Here is a 20,573-nt window from a genome sequence, read left to right as displayed (position 1 = left end):
CTCTGCCACTGCGACCGACCTGCGCGCGCGCTACGCTCCCAGAGTCCTTTGGCTCCGTCGCACAAATTGAGCGCGAAGGCAACATCCCAAATTAGTATTCATTTTTGCTCCAAAGATTTCGTTTTTACACCCAGTTTTTAATTTAAAAATTGTGCGTTTTCGCACCTTTGTGTTGTCCATATTAGCGCACATTTTGTTTCGTTTTATTAGCAAACTTATTTACAAGAATTTGGACGCGCACTTTTATAACGAATATCGGAAATAACGAACAAATTTTTGCACCCCATACTACTTCGCTATAACAAAGTTCGACTGTATCATCATCAGCATATCTAGTGCCAGCTCCTAGCGCCACCACAAAGCTGTGGTTTAACATGCAGTAGCCAGCAGGCCAAGCCGCTTGCCATTTTTCTTCCTGCGTTATGTGGCGTTCGCCGGTCGGTTGTTCGTGCCATTCGCACGTATGGGATGCTTTATTTTTTTATTTTTTTTTTGTCGTGGATTATTTCATTGCAAAGTTTGTGCGAGATCCGACGATGATTGCAGCCAGCGAAGTGCTAAGAAGATAGGAACGCAGCTATGACTACCAGGAATCGACGCAGGAAAAAAGCGAATCGGCCTCCGCAGACAGCTAGCATTGGCCCATCAACTGCTGCGATCATTTTGAAAGACCCAGACAGGATTTTCAAACTTCAGGGAGTATTGAAGATGAGGTCATATCGAACTTTCATGTTTTTTTGCACATGGACAAAGTCCGTGCTTTCATTGCTCGGTGCAATCATGCACCCGATGAGGCGTTGAGCAAAGTGGAAGGTGTATATGCTTAGTGGTACAATGTAGTGCATGATCATGTATGCTGCACCCGGCAGAAGAAAATAACTGGTTTTTTCAAATAAATCAGCTTTGAAGTTAGTGCAACATTTTCATTTAAGGTTTTGCTTGTCTACACACGTCTACTGCCAAGGTACGCAATTTTCTCAAACCTAGGTTTAACCACTGACTTATATTCGCAGATTAAAGCAGAATTTGCCCATGTTGTGACCACCAGACGCAGTTGTTGAATCCAACGCCGGGGACGCAGTCTCGAAAGTTCCGTCCCCCATCCCCCACCGTCTGGCTTCTGACTCCAGGAAAGCAGTGGTTCCTGGAATGTGAGCGTCTACGAGGGCAGCCGGCAGCTCAGGGCGAGACGTTTTAGCCGAGGAGTTTACATTTTACCACAGCCGCTGATTCACCCATTCAGGGCCCCGGGCTGTCTGCAGACGGCGGTGGAAGGGGGGGGGATGCCAGGACGTACGGTGCAATGGCGTTGAGACTCGAAAAGTGGTAGTGGTGTGCTCATTAACCGCATGTGTGTGTGGTGAGTCAGCCACGGAGCGTCTGCTCGTTGCAAGGTGTCCAGTCCAGCGAGGAATGTCTCAGACGAGCAGACGACGACAGCATGACGCTCACCTCGGATCGGACTCTACCACCCCGAACAGCTAAGCACTCGCTACACTGTCATCTCGTGAACTCTTTCTTTGATTCGTCTCTTCCAAAGTGTTCTGTGTTGTATATCCCTTTACCTGTACATTTGGATCCTGTGCATGTACGCCAAAATTTATTGTTTATTTTGTGCCACCTGCTTTTTTGGATTAGGATTTAAAAGTGTTAAAAATGCTGATTTTTGTTTAGAAATTAAATCCTTTTCCCTTCATTCCCAACTCCTGTGTCGTGCCTCCGGTCGGTGACTCATCAGGCGTGGACCTATGGTCGGTTAGCCACCTGGTCCTGCATTAGATTTAACACACGGGTAGAGGTGTTTTTCTTTCCACCGAAACTGGTAACTGAGAGTGCGGGGAGACATTGGCAGCAGCCTTTCGTCAACGAACCCCCTCTCGCATTATAAGACACAGATATTTCATTACAACGATATTTCAAAATAACCATTTTTTTGCGGTCCCGCGAGATTCGTTACATCAAGATTTCACTATATGTTGTCACAAGCATTGAAGTGTAAACCACTCAAAGAAAAAAATGACTGTTTTGAGGTTGGAGATACTGCTCAGACAGAACATTGCATGCGATGTCATCACTTATCGTTCCGCTGAAAGAAAAGCAGGTCAAGGATTGACTGAGAATTACTGTGGATTCTAGAACTACTTACAACCTGCAACACGAAAACATGTCATGGCTAACATGTCATTTTCAATATCACTATTAGAGGATAAAACAAATGATGGTTGCTTTATGGGATTCAATGTCTCAAAGCGACTCAGGCTACGAGAGACGCCGCAATGGAGGGCTACGGAAATTTCGACCACGTGGGGTTCTTTAACGTGCACTGATATGGCACAGCACACAGGCACCTTGCTTTTCGCCTCCATCGAAAAGCGGCCGCCACAACATGGATTTGGTCCCGCATCGGTGAGCACAGCACGCGAGCGCCCTAACCACTGTACCACCATGATGAGGCATAAAACAAATGAGGCTCGATTAATGTGTGGGAAAAGAACATAGCCGGCCAATATTAATCTATCAATTCGCTTCACATTTAGCTGTAGATACACTCTTACATTATTCAAAACTTCAACAGGAAAGTTAGCGGGTCTGTATGATGGGAACAATACATCAAACCTTGCCGGTCTGTAATATTAACATTCGAAGAAGTTTTGCAGAAGACAAACCGCACAGCTACCCAACCTCCCTTTCTGCCGAAATCTTCGTCAAACAAACTGTAGTCGTTTGGCACTATGACGTCAATTGCATTTCACTAATTTACAGCCAATTTGTGCACAATTCTACCAATGGCATGAAATACAGACTGACAAAGCCTTATAAATAAAATTGCATTTCACTAATTTACAGCCAATTTGTGCACAATTCTACCTAAGACATGAAATACAGACTGGCAAAGCCTTATAAATAAAAATAAATGAAATTCGAACAGGGAAAAGCTGCATGCCACAGCAAACCACTGAGCCACAAGCAAAATTCTACCCCTTGGTGGCTACAAACTTTTGAGAAGCCTCAACTAGCATCAATTTGTCTGCTACTTTTTCAAGACATCCGGTGAACAAAACATGTTATTGTTAAAGTACTGTGCACATGAAAAAAGTGCCGGAGAAGTATCAAGCCAAAGGTGATAAGTTTCCATTGCCGAAGCACCCAGTAGTGACCAAAAGATTACACCAATGGGCAAGCAAGCAATAGGAAGCTATTACTTCAAACAAAGACTAAGTTCACCCAGCACATTTAGCTCGCATTCTCCTCCACTGCTGTCTGTCCCTGCTTGACATCAACAAATGGTGCTGCACAACTACATGCTGGACTGAACGAATCATCCCTCTCACCTTTACAAGGTCATCACTGGCTCCGCGTGAGTGCGGCCCTTCTTTGAAAATGTGGACCACCTGTTCCCAAACATGATCAATCATCCCAGAGACCTGCAAAAAAAAAAAAAAAAAAAAAAAAAAAAAAAAGGCTCCAATAAGCACATATAACTCTCTTCAAATTGTCTACCACTACACTGCAGTGGCAGGGGTGCAACAGCTGAAATAGGATTTGTTTGTAGCAATTTTTGGACCAGCTCACATTCAAAAAGAAAAAAAAAAAAAAAAACACTTTGCAGTAAGATTTCGAAATTTGGAGCAGTTAAACAAAGAGGAAACCTTACTCTCTATGCAAACAAATGAACAGATGTGAATATCGGATCATATGAATGTGATCCAAAGGAAATCTAGCAAGGGCCACCTATAATCGGTGCTGGTGCTTAGTATGTTTCTTCTAGAAATCCGGCGTGTACCTGTTTTTGTAGATAAGCATTTTGTACTGCAAGGTATGCTATCACACTAAAAAAAAAAAAAAAAAAGAATGTGGGCCATAAACTGTGTAGGTTAATTTTTTAAACTTCGGGGAGTGAATAAAAATGAATAAAAGGAGAGAATATGCATTCTCTCTTTTTATTTTGCATCCAGCACTGTTTGGCAATCTTAAGTAATCCCGAGATCTTAACTTCCTTGCGAGATTTATAAAACAATGTTTTACTGTCTACGAAATCCACAGCTTGTGTCGTATGAGGGCAGCTCCAGAAGAGCCTAATTCAAAGCCGTGACTCCGATGAGCCTGTGTGCAAAAGAGCGCAGTACGAAAACAAAAAACGAAATGTAGATCCAAAAGCAAACATAGAAAAAAAAATTTTTAAAATTACACCTGATTTGCATAGTTAATCAAATGCAAAGTAGATGCGTAGCACTGCTTATCCCTGCTATATTCTTCATGCATTTTACACTTCATTATGCTTCGTTTTGCATGAACACATTTGGCATGTTTGCTCATTCATTGTTCTTCTAGATTCTTGCACCGTAAATTTAGCTGCAATATGCGAATCAATGCAGTTGCGTTCCCGCTGACTTCGTAACCGTTGTACTTCAGCATGTCAAGCACAGCGAACCTGTGCCGCAGCGTCATAAGGGCCGGCTTAATCCGTGCGTTGCTGTCGCGCCCTAAGCTTTCCTTACACCATGTTCCAGTGGCTCTTATTACAAATAAGCAAAAATAGACACGATGTATTGCATCCCTCTTCGGAATGCACTGCTATGAGCCCGAAAGGTCTGGGGTGGAATCAAAGGGGGAGAGAAAGAGAGATTTGAGGAGAATGTAGGGAATGAGCAAGAGCACTGCCCGTGCATGTCTGCTGTTCGTGAAGGCTGAGGAGTGAATGATGCGAGGGGAGAGATGCTGAAGTTAAGGACACACGAGCGACACGCGATTGCTCAGTCCGGCCGCGACGTCCGCAACTGTGACACGCCCCACTCTCTCACTGGTTGGATCTGTGTGAACACTATGCCCCCTCACTGTTAAGTCGCGTAATGCGGACGCCGCCATCTTCTCTTTCCCTTCAAGTCACGGAGAAACGGACAGAGAGAGAGAGAGCTGCGCAGCCGCTCCGCGTCCTCAATGCCAAGCGAGCCGCGCGACACGTGTGTCGCCAATTTCTCTTTCTCCATTTCAAATTCCCGGAGAGAGTGAGCGGCTTCGAACATAAATCGGCAAAATCCGCGATTGTGGCTAGTAGGGCTACGCACTAAAAAAAGAAAATCTAAAACTTCTGTGCGTTTCCGGACCTGCTGGCACCTGAAATAAATTTCATGTGTACTATCTCAAGGTATATTAGCATAAACACAGAAGCTGTAACTGATGCACTTCCTATACTTTCTGATGATGGAAAAGTGAGTCTGCCGATGAGACAGCATAAAAACAAGCTTGCTATAGGTGAATGGCCTAACAAAATACCGAACACTTCCAAGAGCTGCATCCATTAAAAGCATGCGGTGCTTAAAACAGAGCTTTAAAGTATTGCTCCAAAATCACAAGCGCCAGCACAAGCCTTTTCGCAGTGTGACATAGTAGCAGTGGTGCCTAGTTACAAATGGCCGCTAAGAGTTATGGAGATACTTCACTACATAAGCAGTCACCTGTGTGGCGAAGCACCCTCAAACCACAACGGTTCAGCGTGCTCGAAAGCGGAGACATGCGGATGCAGGAAAGAAAAATATGAGCAGGCTTTAGAACAGCGCGACACCATCTCAAAATAAAACTAAAGGCCAGTGACGCACGCTGCAGTGTCTGAAACATTGCGACTGGCCATATCACGGCTGCAGAAAGTTGTCCCTGAGTATGGCAAACTTTCGGGGCTAGTCAGGGCACTTTACCGCAGCACAGCACAAATTTAACAATTTTCCCGCTTATGGCACAGAAATATGCAGCAGTATCAAAATGGCGCAACTGGCGCAGCAGTTGCACCCCTGAGTATGCCTGGGAGTAACATAGGACTACTCTCGAGAGCAACTAAACTTCAGCCCTGATACACCGCATTTTACATCTGCCCTTTAACATGCCAATTTTGCCGGCAGTCTGGAATTAGCGAACAAAACAAAATTCGTCGCGTGCATACAAAATCGCAGTGCGAAACAAAATCTGCCGTGTGCATAAAAAACCGCACTGCGGAAGTTTCAGGACGCGATATGGAATGGCATAACTGGCCAGTCAGAACGAAAAAGCGTTAACCGGAAATACTGTATTTGCTTGCGGAATGAACCCAGTTTTTTTTTTAGGAAAAATCCAAGTGAGTTTGAGGAGAGGGTTTAATAGCAAGGAAAATTTGAGATTCTTTCACTTTTTTTTTTTTTTTTTACGAGTCGCCCATCCCAGCCATTAGTTATCAAAGAAAGCATGCGGTCAGCCGAAATCATGACACCGCCTCTTAGCCTCTTAGCATCGTCCCCTACAAAAGGTACTTGTTGCTCTCACACGTTCCACTGATTTTGCGGTAACAGAAGGCGCCCACCCTATCGCTGAGTGATAAAGCAAATAAAGCAAGCGTACTGAAAACCAGGCTAGCGCAACAGGACTAGCCCAGCAGGCAACCGCAGGCACTCTTCTCAAGGCCGTTGGCACTCAGCCAAGTTTGCATCCCCCCCACCATCACTAAAGCTAAGAGCTGCGCAGCACCTTGGCGCGCTGTCAAGAAATACAGTGGATAGCGGCAGCGCAAAACAGAGGAACGCGGTAACGACTTAATTAACGACCAGTGGCAAAAGTGGGAGGTGGACTCTTAGGCAAGTAAATAACAAAGATAGACGCACCCAAGGTAGCCTAAGGTAGCCGAGCCGCGCCGGCGTGGGCAATACAGACATACGACTGAATTTAGTCCACTATAATACGACAGCATCCCTGTTAAAGTCCCTAAATCAGCTGATCTAGAGATTCGTATTAACTCTCTCTTGTCTCCGTCTGAAAATGTTAGATGATGATGATGATACCATTGGCGACATCTAGCGGCGGCTTTGAGTCCTAGGCACTGAGCTCGCTCTTTGCGCATGCAGAGAAAAATTATGCGTTCGTGTTTGTTATCACTCATTATGTGCTCCTGATATACAAAATAACTTCCGGTGCCCTTGTTAGTGCTATTACTACTAGAATTTCTTGCTTATTTCCTGAATTCATAATTTACATGTTTCCAGTAGTGTTCCACAAACCTCTTACTTCATTTAGGCAGCTAAAACTTAGCAACCTCGACAGAACGAAATTCGCGATTGAACAAAATTTTCGGCTGCACGTAGGAATGCCGAAAGTTGGGCGAGTTGGTTAACATTCATGATAGAAAATAGCGCGAAAGTACACGAAGGACGGAAGGACTAGCACTTGTCCGTGTCTTACTTCCTTCCGTCCTTCGTGTACTTTCGTGCTATATTCCATCATGAATGCACGTAGGACTTCGTTACATTGAGGTTGAACTATATAGTCGCCGGCCCATTTTCTGAACCCCTGCTGCTCCGTAAACCAGGCGGTCTGAAAAAATGGATTCACAATAAAAACCACCTTGTTTAACGAGTGGCTTGGAAAACTGGTCATTCTTTTTATCCGTCAAGCTCCTCATTCTCACAGCCTGTATCCTCTCCGGTGCGGCGCCGACAGCGGAGAAAAGTGGCAACGGTCGGAACAGCGCGATGTTCATACAGAAAGAGGCGCCGCACACCGGAAAACCAGTTAGGGTGCACCCTCGAAACTTCCACGTGAATCTACTTCAGTGCCTTTTTTTTTACTCCACCCAGCCAGCCTGAAAAAAATTAAGTGTTGGCGTTCTCTGCGAGAGTGGTGAAAGTCTGCTGCGCATTTCGGTTTAAAAAAAGAAAGAAAGTGATGCTGTTTTGCATGCTTCAGCAACCGTCTGCAAAGCTCTGTCTGTGCAAATCTCTGTTGAAGGTCATGCTTAGTTACGACAACCAGTGTATCGCAAAATGTATTAAAACCAGCGTCACTTTGAAAAAAGCACTTTTCGAGGCGTTCATTTTTTTTTTTTTGTTCCGCCGTGCTTGCGCATCGCTATGTGCTGCCGCGGCAATGCACATCACTGGCTCTCTCATTCACAGTTGCATGCAAACCACATGACGCATGGTCGCATGATAGAAGCATGCCCGCGCTAACTGGCCCTTCTCCGTCAGGCGGAGCTCCGTAGCCAACCTGCAGCGGCACACGGCGCAGGCCGCCAGATTTCGGGGAGTAACAGGAGGAAAATAGAACGAGAAAAGCTTCGAACATCAAAAAAATTGGTTGGTGCTATACAAAGTGCAAAGAGTCTGAATAATCGGGCAGGTCCGGAAAATCAGGTGTCCGAAAAATCGGTTGGCGATGCTACATGCCCCACCACATTGACAAACCAAGTATCTGCAACAAAAGAGACAAGCTACAACAGCTTTCTTCAGGGCAGAGACAGATTTATGGGTGACTCTTCATCATCATCATCATCTATTTTCCCTTAAGGACCCCTAGGCGAGGCATTACATAAGGGGAAAGCAAAAATAAACGAAATCACAAACAAAAGGATCATTTAGAATATAGTAGTGAAGGCAAACATAACTGTTAAAATAGCATTATAAAACGAAAGAGTGAACAATCATAGATGTATTGAGGCCATCGCGCTATATGAAGAAGAGGAAAATGGGAACACTGTTTTGCATACAAAGGTTCAACAATATTTTAAAAAACAAAATACAACACGTGCAGAGGAGGTACTCAAAAATGCAACTAAGGAAGAAGATAAGATAAAAGCAAGGTTTTGAATTTAATTGGGTCACTCTCATTTGCAACTGCCTCAGGTAGACCCTTCCACTGTTCAATGGCGGATGGCAAGAAGGATTTATGAAATGCATTGGTTGTAGGCTCAGACTGTTAAAAAGGCGACACGATGTTCTATTGGGAGGGAGTAGGAATGTGCCGTGAGAATGAGGATAACAGTAATATAACTTGTGGAAAAGGCACAGTTTGGCAATTGTATGGCGAGAAGACAGTGGCGGTATGTCAAGCGATGATTTTATGCCTGCCTCAGGTGGACCATTCCACTGTTCAATGGCGGATGGCAAGAAGGATTTATGAAATGCATTGGTTGAACCATGTAGATGCTATAGGCTCAGGCTGTTAAAAAGGCGACACGATGTTCTATAGGGAGGGAGTAGGAGTGCGCAGTGCAAATGAGGAAAACAGTAATATAACTTGTGGAAAAGGCAGAGTTTGGCAATTGTACAGCAAGAAGACAGTGGCATACCGCCACTGTCAAGCGATGATTTTAAGCCAGAAACACTGCTCCTACGGTCGTAACATGAAGTAATAAATCAGGCCGCACGAATCTGTACCGATTCTAATGCGTCAATTAAGCGTATGGTGTGGATTCCAAATGGGTGAGGCATATTCAAGTTTAGTGCGAATGAAAGTTTCGTAAGCAAGTTTGCGGATAAATGGAGGGGACATGGCTAGCAACCTTCTCAGTCAGTTGAGCGATTTCGAACTTTCGGCTACTACCGTATTTACTCGCATAATGATCGCACTCGCGTAATGATCGCACCCCTGAATTTTGAGGTCAAAATTCCATTTTTTAAATTCCCCGCGTAATGATCGCACCCCGAACATGGAGCCGCCTGGTGGTTGATCTGCAGTCATCCCGCAGCGAATGCATTCCGACGAGTTCCCAACCTAGTTTAGTAACGTTGGAGTTCCCATGATTCCATGCTTTGCGGCGTTCGCCATTTTGCAATTCGGCAGTGTTGTAGCGTGCTTTGTGTTTTTGTGCGAGTTTACGCCATTTCACCATGGGGCGGTATGCCAGTTACACCGCCGCGTTCAAGCTCAAGGCTGTCGACTATGCACTGAAGCATGGCAACCGCGCTGCTGGTAGGCATTTCGGCATGGACGAAATGAGGATACGCTATTGGAAGAAGCAGCGCGAGAAGCTGATGGCTACGAACAAGACACGGCGGGCTTTCCGTGGACCCAAAACGGGCAAGTTCCCTCGTGTTGAGGAGGCGGTCCTAGAATATGTGAGGGACCTGCGCAAGGATGGTTGTGCAGTATCATTAGAAATGATACAGACACAGGCGCGCACAACTGCCAGGAAGCTGGGAATCGCCGCAAAGGATTTCCGCGCTAGCTCCGGTTGGACGACTCGCTTTATGCGATGGAATGGACTTTCCCTGAGGCGGCGGACGTCGTTGTGCCAGCGGCTCCCAGCCGCGTATGAAAGCAAAGTGATAGACTTCCATCACTTCGTCACTAGGCTTCGCGAAAAATGCGGTTACCTCATGTCGCAAATTGGAAACGCCGATCAAACTCCACTGACGTTCGACATGCCCTGGAATACAACTGTGAACGAGAAGGGTGCTCGGAGCATCCTCGTGAAGACGTCTGGCGCAGAAAAACAGCGATGCACAGTCATGCTTGCTGTGACGGCCGACGGGCGGAAGCTGCCACCATACGTGATCTTCAAACGGAAGACTATTCCGAAGGGAAACTTTCCCCGTGGCATCCATATACGTGCACAGATGAAAGGGTGGATGACTGCAGACCTGATGGTCAACTGGATCAAGACTGTTTGGGGAAGAAGACCAGGAGCATTTCTGCTTCCCTCGCTTCTGGTTTTGGACAGTTTTAGGGGTCACCTTGTGGACAGCGTGCGTGCCAAGCTGAAAGAGCTGCGCACGGACATTGCACTCAGTCATTCCTGGCGGCCTGACTTCGCTGCTGCAGCCTCTCGACGTGTCTTTGAACAAACCGTTCAAGGACAACGTTCGACGACTTTATGCTGAGTGGATGGCGATGGGCCAGCATGATTTGACGCCGAGCGGAAAGATTAGAAGGCCATCCATGGAGATGCTGTGCTCGTGGATCACAGAAGCGTGGAGCAGTATCCCCGACGAGGTAGTGGCTAAGAGTTTTAAGAAGACAGGCATATCTAACGCTTTGGATGGAACGAAGATGACTTCCTGTGGGATTGTGAAGATGCTCCCAGCGACGACACTGCCGTTTCCGATGAGTCGTGCAGCAGTGAAAGCGAGGATGGCGAGGATTCAGACTTTGATTAGAGTACTGACGAAAAAAAATAAATGGGCATTGTGCACTCCATGTGATGCTTAATGTGCGTGTTTATTGCGAAGGTAAGCCTTACTCAGCTTTTATTTTTGGTTGTAATCGAGATATATATGTTCTAAGACGTCTGACCTGCAACTTGTCTGCGTTTTCGGTGCTCAAAAATTTTTTGTAGAAAATTTACCCCGCGTAATGATCGCACCCCGAAATTTGCGTCAGTATTTAAAAAAAAAAAAGTGCGATCATTATGCGAGTAAATACGGTATGTTTAAACCCTGGTCTTAATATAATTTTTTTATTTACTGGTAGATTTTGATGAAAGTTGCACCATTTATGCAGCTTTTCGTGCTTATTTCAAATATGCACATTAATTTTATGTAAGCCATTTAGTTCTGAAGATATTGAGCACTTTATGTTCTTTGTTTGGAGGTGAGCTGTCAGTAAAACTACAGGAGTTATAATAAAAACTGACATATCAAATCAATTTAGAACCCACAGAGAATGCAAAAATCAAGATTGAATGCCCTGGTTCCATTTTAACCAAAGTTACAGCTTGTCAAAGTTCAGAGACCAAAAAGCCACCTTGACACTCCAGAAAACATGAAATTTTTAAAAACTTTCCTCATTAAATACCACAAATTAATTTATATTTTTGCACTGTACATGAGTCTACCTTTCTGGTGCAAAAGGAATTATAGCAATATCTTAAGTAGAACCAGAGATATCGCACCTCCAAACATGTACCGACCTCAATATTTTGATTTTGAGAGATTGAGGAAAAACGTGTTGATAAATTTTTGAAGCACCAAAGCTGACAGTAACTCATTACAGTTGGTTCTGACTAGCTCCTGATGCCAATGCATCATTTCCCAACGATATAATTCGCCCTCAAAGAATGAAATTTCTGGCGAACGGAACGCATGGTGCGGAGGTCGCCACCAAGACTAGTGCGTTTGCATTGTGACCTCCGCAAAAGTTTGTGCCAAGTTTTGGTGCGCGATCACCATTCTCACGTTCATGCAGTAAACACAGTCGGCCTGCAACTAGTGATAAGCGACCGTTGCTCGTCTTGCACAGCTTAGCATTCAGAAGAAAGTTTATTTCGACAAGATTTGGGATTCCGCGCAATCTTCTCTATGTTCCGCGTGTCGCGGGACGCTGCTTCGCGGGACGCTGCTTCGCGACTGCCGCTGCGGCTGGTCGCGGCACTGCCTCACAGGGCGATCTATCCCGGCGTTGGAGGCTGCACTTGCTCATCTGCACCCTCACGGTTCCATACATGGCAGATCGTGCCGCTTCTCGCTATCGCACGACCGGCTATGCTACGCCGTTATCAGGCCATCGCGGACTCGACGCGGAGCGTCGGCACTTTGTCATTGATTGCAGATTACCAGATGCGGCGATGCGGCATCCCCGGCGCGTTTATCTCCTCTCGCTACGTTTTTTTAGGCTAATGACGAAGCGTGAATCTCAATATTGCGCATTTCACATTGTGGTTACGATGAGGGAACGGCGCTAGGCCGACTAGGCCTAAAGGAGAGATCTTTTCAAAATGGCGCCGGACCGCGAGCAGTCGACGCCGCCAGCCAACCAAAGCTCGCCCGCTCGCCTTTTGCTCACATGCGATGGGAGTCCAATAGCAGGGAGTGTTTCACGCAATTTTGTTCCTTTGTTTTTCGCTTCGGTGGGCTCCCTCATGGTCATCAACCGGGATATAGGAATGGCCTGAATTGCGATCTTTCGAACGACACCAAGATTATGCCCACGGATCGCGTATTTCTTGAACTGCGGGAGATCGAAATTCGGCGCGATTTGACCCCAGTTTAAAGCAAGACCTACTGAAATACAGACCTGCACAGATAGCACTGCTCCAGCGCGCACCTTCTAGTTCATAGCCTTCGCCGCTAGGGAACGAACACTACGGGTAACTTGGCGCTACTGTAAACCTGTTAATAAGAAGGGTCTATTAGTTTTGTCATTTTTCTTCGTCGTTATAGTTTATTTATCTGTCCACGCTGTAATGCACAAGCACCTGTTCTGCGCATGTGCAGCGAGTAACTGCAGTGCCGTCGCACAAAGCGGAATCGCGGTATGTCATCTGACGAGGGAAAAACATTATAAAAATAAACACTCTCCGCTAAAATACAAAAAAGCAAAGCTTTAGAAGTATAACTTGGGCAAAGATCTTTTTTTTTTTCTAATTTGGGTACAGTTTGTTTATATTAATTTGTGATTTGATGATGATGAAAATGACAGACGAACAGGTCAACCGAGCGCCCTCAACGACGAGAAAGGTAACGAAAGTTGGCGCACGAGGTCCCATAGGACCCTGTTTTTTGTGCAGGTCTGTATTTCAGTCGGTCTTGGTTTAAAGGGCCACACGCGCAGATTCTCGTCTTTGGAACGCTGTAACACGCAAATTAGGCGATAGTTTTCAACGAAACTTTGGAGATAGCTGCGGAAAGATCTCAGAATCGCGAAAACGAGAAGATTGAAAATCCGATTTTCTGACCGATTTTCGGCTGCAAAGATCCGGGTCCCCCCTTAAAGGTCCACTGAAAGGGGTCACAAAGAAGGGTAAACAACGCCATAACACTGATAGTTATTGAACCACCCATCATTCTCCCGCAAAAATTTTCGATCTAGCTTCTGCAACACCAGAGATATCGGCGATTAAAAATGACCCTTCCAATTTTCCCTCTCAACTCGTACGCCGAAGGGAGCCATAAAAAAAACAAAGAATACAAGCAAGTTCAAAGCTCCGCCCAGACATACGTCACTTCGACGAACTTCCGGTTGCCGCGCGCTCGCTCGCTGGCGTACTCGCGCCAACCCGTCCTAGCTCGCACACGCCTGAGGAGTTCGCCAGTTCGCGCAGCGACGGTTAGTGTAACCGCGAACCCGTGGTTATCCTATGTTACACGGCGGACCAAACCATGGCTGCACCACTAACCGCGGTTACCGCAAACCGAGCTTGACGACCTCGGTTTGCGTCGTTAACCGAGGTTATGACGGCGTCTGTTGACGGAAGCTACTCGTCGGCGCCCGAGTGCGCGAAACGTACGAGCGGGTCTGCTTCACAAAGTTATTCATTTGCCCACTGTATCACGTTTAAAGATCGATGTATAGATTATGGTGCCGCCCGACGTCTTCGATTACGGCCGACAGCGCAGCGACTGCGTACTGAAGCCTTGTCGTGCCTACAGTATCGTTTGAACGGCTTGTTGCTGAGCAGAACGCCTAAAAATACGCGGCCTTAGCTATGAAAGTACACGAGTTTACAACGCTTGCAGCACGGGATGCCGCGAGCAGGCTGAGGTATACGTTACACAATTACCGCGGGGGTGGAACGTGGCGAACGCCGCGGCGAACGCCGGCGCCGTGCGTGACCGTCCCTAGTCGTCGCTAGGCCTTTTGTTTCGCTTCGAAGCCGCGGCGGTCGACGCTTTGGAACATGATCAACGCTGTCGTAAATCGTCTACTTATGAAACTGCCTTATAGTGATTCCTATCCTGCCATAGTAAAATAATTATAGGATTAACTCTGCTGACGCATTAATCGCAGAGCTAGCAGAGCTAGTACGAGCAGATCGGATCAGCCGAAATGCACCAGCGGTAGCTGGCTTGAGCAGAAACTAGCTTGTATCACGGCTATCGCTCTTACCAGCAATTTGCTGCTGGTCAGCGATCCTCACGAGGGCTTCATACTTGATATTCGGCTCAATATTCCAGACGCCAACAAATTTTAGCACGCTTTATTTCGGACATCGGTGCTAACGATCCGCCGTGTCGTTCGCGAACGGTATGCGGGAGCAAGACCGACTGAAATACAGACCTGCACAAAAAACAGGGTCCTATGGGACCTCGTGCGCCAACTTTCGTTACCTTTCTCGTCGTTGAGGGCGCTCGGTTGACCTGTTCGTCTGTCATTTTCATCATCATCAAATCACAAATTAATATAAACAAACTGTACCCAAATTAGAAAAAAAAAAAGATCTTTGCCCAAGTTATACTTCTAAAGCTTTGCTTTTTTGTATTTTAGCGGAGAGTGTTTATTTTTATAATGTGTTTCCCTCGTCAGATGACATACCGCGATTCCGCTTTGTGCGACGGCACTGCAGTTACTCGCTGCACATGCGCAGAACAGGTGCTTGTGCATTACAGCGTGGACAGATAAATAAACTATAACGACGAAGAAAAATGACAAAACTAATAGACCCTTCTTATTAACAGGTTTACAGTAGCGCCAAGTTACCCGTAGTGTTCGTTCCCTAGCGGCGAAGGCTATGAACTAGAAGGTGCGCGCTGGAGCAGTGCTATCTGTGCAGGTCTGTATTTCAGTAGGTCTTGTGCGGGAGGAGCAGTGTTGCCACCTCTGGCGGCCAGCATTCCGCCAAAAGGACCCAAAAATCCGCTAAAACCCGCTAAATATTTTCGAAAAACCACCAAAATAACCGCTAATATGTACTGCGGTGCTGGATGTAAAAATACTTGCACTGGACCTCCTGCATGGCTTACAAATGGAAGGAAATGTAATGATTCGGTGCCACAGCCTTCAGCAGAACACGCTAAGCAAAAGCGAAACCAGAATACGCAGCGCCGTCGGAAGTAGCGTCTGCTTGTGCGTGCATTACAAGCAGCCCCGAGCCGAAGAGCTGGCAAATTGTATCGCATAAATGTGGCTAATAAAGAAAAAATAAAGAAAGCGTCCAATGCAGCTCACTACACAGTACTGTTCATGCCTTTCAGCGAGCGTTCTTTCCTCAATTTTTTTTCTCATATGCAAGAGAAACTAAATAGGCCGGCAATTGTACCGTTTTTAAGCGTAGTGCGCAGTAAATTGCTAGAAGGGAGATGTGCATTTTTTCACCGGTTTATTATGAACATCTTGAAATATAAATGAGGATTACACCAGACGGGTACGTATATCATATCACACTGCTCGTAATTACAAACAGAACATGAGGGTGTGTCCAGAGAACATTAGCCAAAAGCAACGCTATGCAAGCCTTGAAGCAGAGTCAAAACCAGTCAAAACACAAACGAATCGGTATCATCATCGGAATCCTCGTCATCCACCTGGAGAACTGGCTGACACACAGCACTTCCTGATGTAGACGGCTCGCTCAGTCCGCTGTAAGTGGTATCAGTCCCAATGAGTCGGGTAACCCTTTCTGGCAGCTGATAATCAAAACATCCTTTGTTCTTCCTCTTCAGCCCCGCTCTGATCACCATAATGGCGTTCACAGTAGCTGGCGCGAGCCTGTTTCGTAGTTTTGTTTTCAGCAAGCTCAATTGGCTGAATGATCTTTCCACTTCCGCGTTGGAGTAGGGTAGCACCAGCATTGATATAGCGAAGTCCGCTAATTGACTGAACGGGTTTTCGCCAGAAGAGTCTCTATAATTTTTTACTTCACACCAGAAGTTCTCAGTCGATGATGTATTCGTCCAAGGGACAGTTGTGATGCTCTTCCATTGGCTTTCGGCCGCATCTATCTTGGCTGGCGGTACACCTACTGCTTCCATGAGTGGTACTAGTGAAGGCTTCAACACAGACAAGGCTTTCTCAACCGCCAACTGTCCCACGTTTTTTAACATTTCAATGTTCTTAGGAAGCCTCTGGCGTATCTGCTCGATGAGAGAAACCAGGAATTTGATGCATCGCTTTCGCAATATGTCTTCATCTTCGGAATTAAACCCCGCTTCCTTCATTTCCTGCATGTGTTTTTCAAACAAATAGCCCAAGTACGGCTTTGGATCAAGATGGTCCTCTACTTTGGTCGTGATTATGTCGATGTTTACAGTTGGAAGCACCACTTTTTTGAAGAGGGCAGACAGAAGTCGTACGAGGTCGTCCAGAAGCTTTGTCTGGTCTGCATTCTTAGCTTCAAAGGACTTGTTCACTCTTTGGATATCCTGAAGTATTGGCTTCAGGAAGAGCAAATAAGCTTTGTTGGCGTTGTCAGAGTACATAGAGTGCAGCACTTCCGCGTTGTAGCATTTTTCCGTCAGCCTAACAGTTTGGAAGTGCACCTTCAGCTCATCCCATTGGTCCAACACTCGCTCCACTGCTGTTGCGATCGAAAGCCATCTGGTCGAACAAGCTTGCACGATCTTTAAAGGCGCTTCCCCGCTATTTAGCAGGCCGTAAAGTTTCTTGTAAGCTTGCTGCCGGGACGAAGACCTAGCAAACCAATTGTAAGTCTCACTAACAAGGTAGTCTAAGCTTCTTGGGAGCCCTTCTGCCACGGCGGCTGATGTCGCCAGTTGAAGCGAATGGCAGACGCAGCGAATCAAAACTAGGTGTGGCACATCAGCTTTCAGCAGCTGATGAACGCCGTTGTTCACACCTGTCATCACACTTGCGTTGTCTGTTCCGATTCCAACCAAATTTTCTAGTTTCATATTGTGGTCCTTCAGAGCACATTTTATGGCCTCAACAATGCCGCGCGCATCGCATGTTTCTAGCACGCAAAGGGACAGAAACGTTGTCACTATTGATGACGTTTCTTCACTGTGGTAAATCACACAAACTGACAAATACTTTGTCACCGAAATATCGGTTGATTCATCAACAATGATGCTGTACTTGCTGTTGCCAATATCACATGCAAGGTCTTCTTTAAAGTGGGGGTAGAGAACATTTTTGAGCACTGCAGCACATTTAGTTCTCTTCATTCGGTAGCCTTGGGCAGCCGCACTGTCTGGGAATGATTGCTTGATGAATTCTGCGAGATGGTCAGCAGTGATGATGCTGCAATGTTCAGCTATGAACAACGCCGCCTTGCCTTCTGCTGTGCTCGCTGCATCGCTTTCAGCTCTTTTGGAGAAAGTAATCTGCTTTTGAGACGGGCCAAATATTTTAGCAGCATTCTGGTGCTTTTTTGTGTCCTTGTGCGCCTTCAAATCGTTGTATTTGCATCCAAGTTGGCAACGGCAGAACTTACATTCGGCAACCTTCAGTCCATCGGATGTTACCTTGCAGAGAAGCCAGCTGCGTAGGTCGGGGTCTTTAAGCCATTCGTCTCTAAACTTTTGAGCATACTTCACTTTCGGCGTTTTTGGCATGATGTCCCTTGCACGTGTTCACCGGGTAGCCAAACTGGGACTTCTGGCCAAGAACCACAGACAATGCACGGACTGCTTTTTATTTTGCATCGATCACATATATAACAGTGAGAGCAAGGGAAGGGGAAAACACAGTGAGAGATAGCGTTGAAAGTGGAGTGTTTGAGAACCATTACGGCAGAATAACCTGCGCTTTTACGAAGCAGGCGAAGCTGGTACGCGTGTCAAGTAACTGCGGACCGATCGGCGTCGACGTGTTTATATCCGCGCGCCCCGCAGGGTCGACGCACTCGGCGCGCTCGGGGCAATGCATGGGATCGTTTGACACCTTAGAGCAGTCGCGCGCAGAGAGGCAGCAGAAGCGAATATATACGCAGGGGGCACTACCCCAGGCGTATCATATAACTGCCCAGGCCAACCAAACTGCATCGCGCGAAAGACCAGGCGCGGCTGCCGCTGTTTCAGATCACCCCCGTAATTTCTTGCCCATAACCTGCAGGCATCTTTTAAACCGAGAAGAATAACAGAACTTAACATTTCGTTCAGATCCACTAAAAATCTGCTGAAAAAGCTTGAAATCCACCAAAACAACGAGACCCGCCAAATAAAGATTCATAATCCGCTAAAAAAACCGCTAGCCGCTAAATTCAAAATTTTCCCGCCAAGGCTTCAAAAAAACCGCTAAATTTAGCGGGAAATCCGCTAAAATGGCAACACTGGGGAGGAGGGGCCACAGCGGCGGTGTTTACGGCGGTCAAGGAGGTGCTGCCATCGTGCGGTGCTTGACCGTGCTGGTGACGCCTCGTCGGACGACACTCCGATACTCTTGAAACCGTTATATAAATAAGATATTTGTAAATGCAGCTTCGTTCTGCCGATCCCTGCGTCGCTTCGGTTGTTGCACTTAATGGGCAATGGCCACCTAACCGATAAGGGCGGCGAGCTGTAACAGCCCGCACAGAGTTCGAGCAGCGCACGAGCAGACGACTTTCGCAGCTACCGGAAGTGTGTCCGTGACGTCATGGTTGCAGTGACCGCAGCGAATGGCAGCTTCTAGCAAGCCTTGCCAGTCAACCTACCCGTGACGTCACGGGATTAGGAAATAGTTCCATGCGACACCGCCAAACGACATTCCCTCTAACCGCGAATTTCAAAAAACGCTGTTTTTAAACATTAATAATAAATCGCTGGCTTTGTTCCAAGGAGTTATACTTTGCGTTAATGCTCAAAAGGATGTGTTCTACACACTGAACACGTTTAGCAGTGGTTTCTTGGGGGCAGTTTCCGTGGACCTTTAATAAGATGTACTCGAACCATGAAAGTTTGCTAGTGATTGTTACTACTAAGTACCGGTAGGACTCTACTTGTGTTAGGGGGATTGACCTTAAAAAATACTGATAATTTAAGCTATTGCGTTTAAGTGGTACTGTCATGAACTAGCATTTTGAAACGTTTAGTGTCATCAGCCACTGGGTGCACCAGTTAGTTATTTTGTTGAGGTCATTTTGGAGGAGGTATTGGTCGTTGTTCTATGATACGCGTCGATACAGAACGCAGTCATCTGCGAAAAGGCGAATTGATGATGAGATTTTGCAAGGAAGGTCGTTAATGAATACCAAAAAAAGAAGAGGACCGAGCACAGAGCCTTGAGGAACATCCGAAATGACATTTGTGGCTGAGGAATGGTGGTTATCTACGGTTAGAAAGGAAACAGTGGATCCACGATAAAACCAAGGGGTCAAGAAGGAGGCTCGAAAGTTTAGCCATGAAGCGCTGATGGGGTACGCAGTCAAATGCTTTGGAAAAGTCCAGATAAATGACGTCAGTTTGAAAGCCGGAGTCAAGGTTAAGGTGAAGGTCTGTTGTAAATTCGAATAGCTGTGTTTTGCATGAAAGGCCTCGACGAAAACCGTGCTGTTTCGGAAAGAAAAAAGGATTGACATCAAGGTGTGATGCCAACAGAAACAAGCGAGCAGACGACAAGGCTCGATTGAAAATGCCACACCAGTAATGCGTGGTGCTGCTGACGCGCTGCACCTGCACCAACTGGAGCTGCACTTCGCCGGCGCCTGGCACCAGCGGAACTTTTTCAGAATTGGTGCTGAGAACCAGTTCTGAATCGAACAGACCTTTTGAGACATCTCCAAATGACATCACTCATGCAGAACGACCACCGTCGCGTTTCTAAAACCTGTTTCCGGTCCACTGATTGACTGAGCGCAAAGCGAGCCCCTCGTCTCGCGCTTCCCATTGGCCAGCGTGACTAACTTGCCATTTTTTTTTTTTAACGTTTGCCGTCATGGCTGCTGCTTCACATGGTTCTGATGCGCTTTCGCGATCGTATCAATCGTTCTTGTGGCCGGCGCTGGTCTTTAGATGTAGCACAGTCGACGTAGCCGTATCAAGAGCGCATTAAAAACGAAAGCGCCTAGCGAGTGCACGTCGAAGAATGAGTACGGTGGCGCGCTGCCAGGGTCACATGTTGCATCCAAAGTGGCATGTTCTCGGTCTAGTTGCAGCACGTGAGGCGGCATATAATCGCTTGCGAGAGGTTTAGAGGCATCCTAGACAGCATTGATAGATTGCACTGTTCAGTTGATACTCATG

At 46.4% G+C, this 20,573-nt stretch overlaps 1 protein-coding gene across 6 annotated transcripts in view; it reads right to left on the bottom strand.

Moving 5' to 3' along the window:
• The window catches only part of LOC146183333 (uncharacterized), a 161,915-nt gene that overhangs the window by 125,917 nt on the left and 15,425 nt on the right, over window positions 1-20,573 (bottom strand). For all 6 annotated transcript variants that reach the window (XM_084609115.1, XM_084609114.1, XM_084609117.1 and 3 more), the window contains one exon: window positions 3,333-3,425. In XM_084609115.1, coding sequence (XP_084465241.1) covers window positions 3,333-3,425 — 93 coding nt within the window. The remainder of the gene's footprint in view (window positions 1-3,332; window positions 3,426-20,573) is intronic.

This window comes from Amblyomma maculatum, chromosome 7, assembly GCF_055883805.1.
Source record: "Amblyomma maculatum isolate TAMU_Amacu chromosome 7, ASM5588380v1, whole genome shotgun sequence".
Classification (NCBI taxonomy): domain Eukaryota; kingdom Metazoa; phylum Arthropoda; class Arachnida; order Ixodida; family Ixodidae; genus Amblyomma; species Amblyomma maculatum.
Note: the sequence above shows the minus strand (reverse complement) of the source record. Positions and strands in the feature narration are given on the sequence as shown.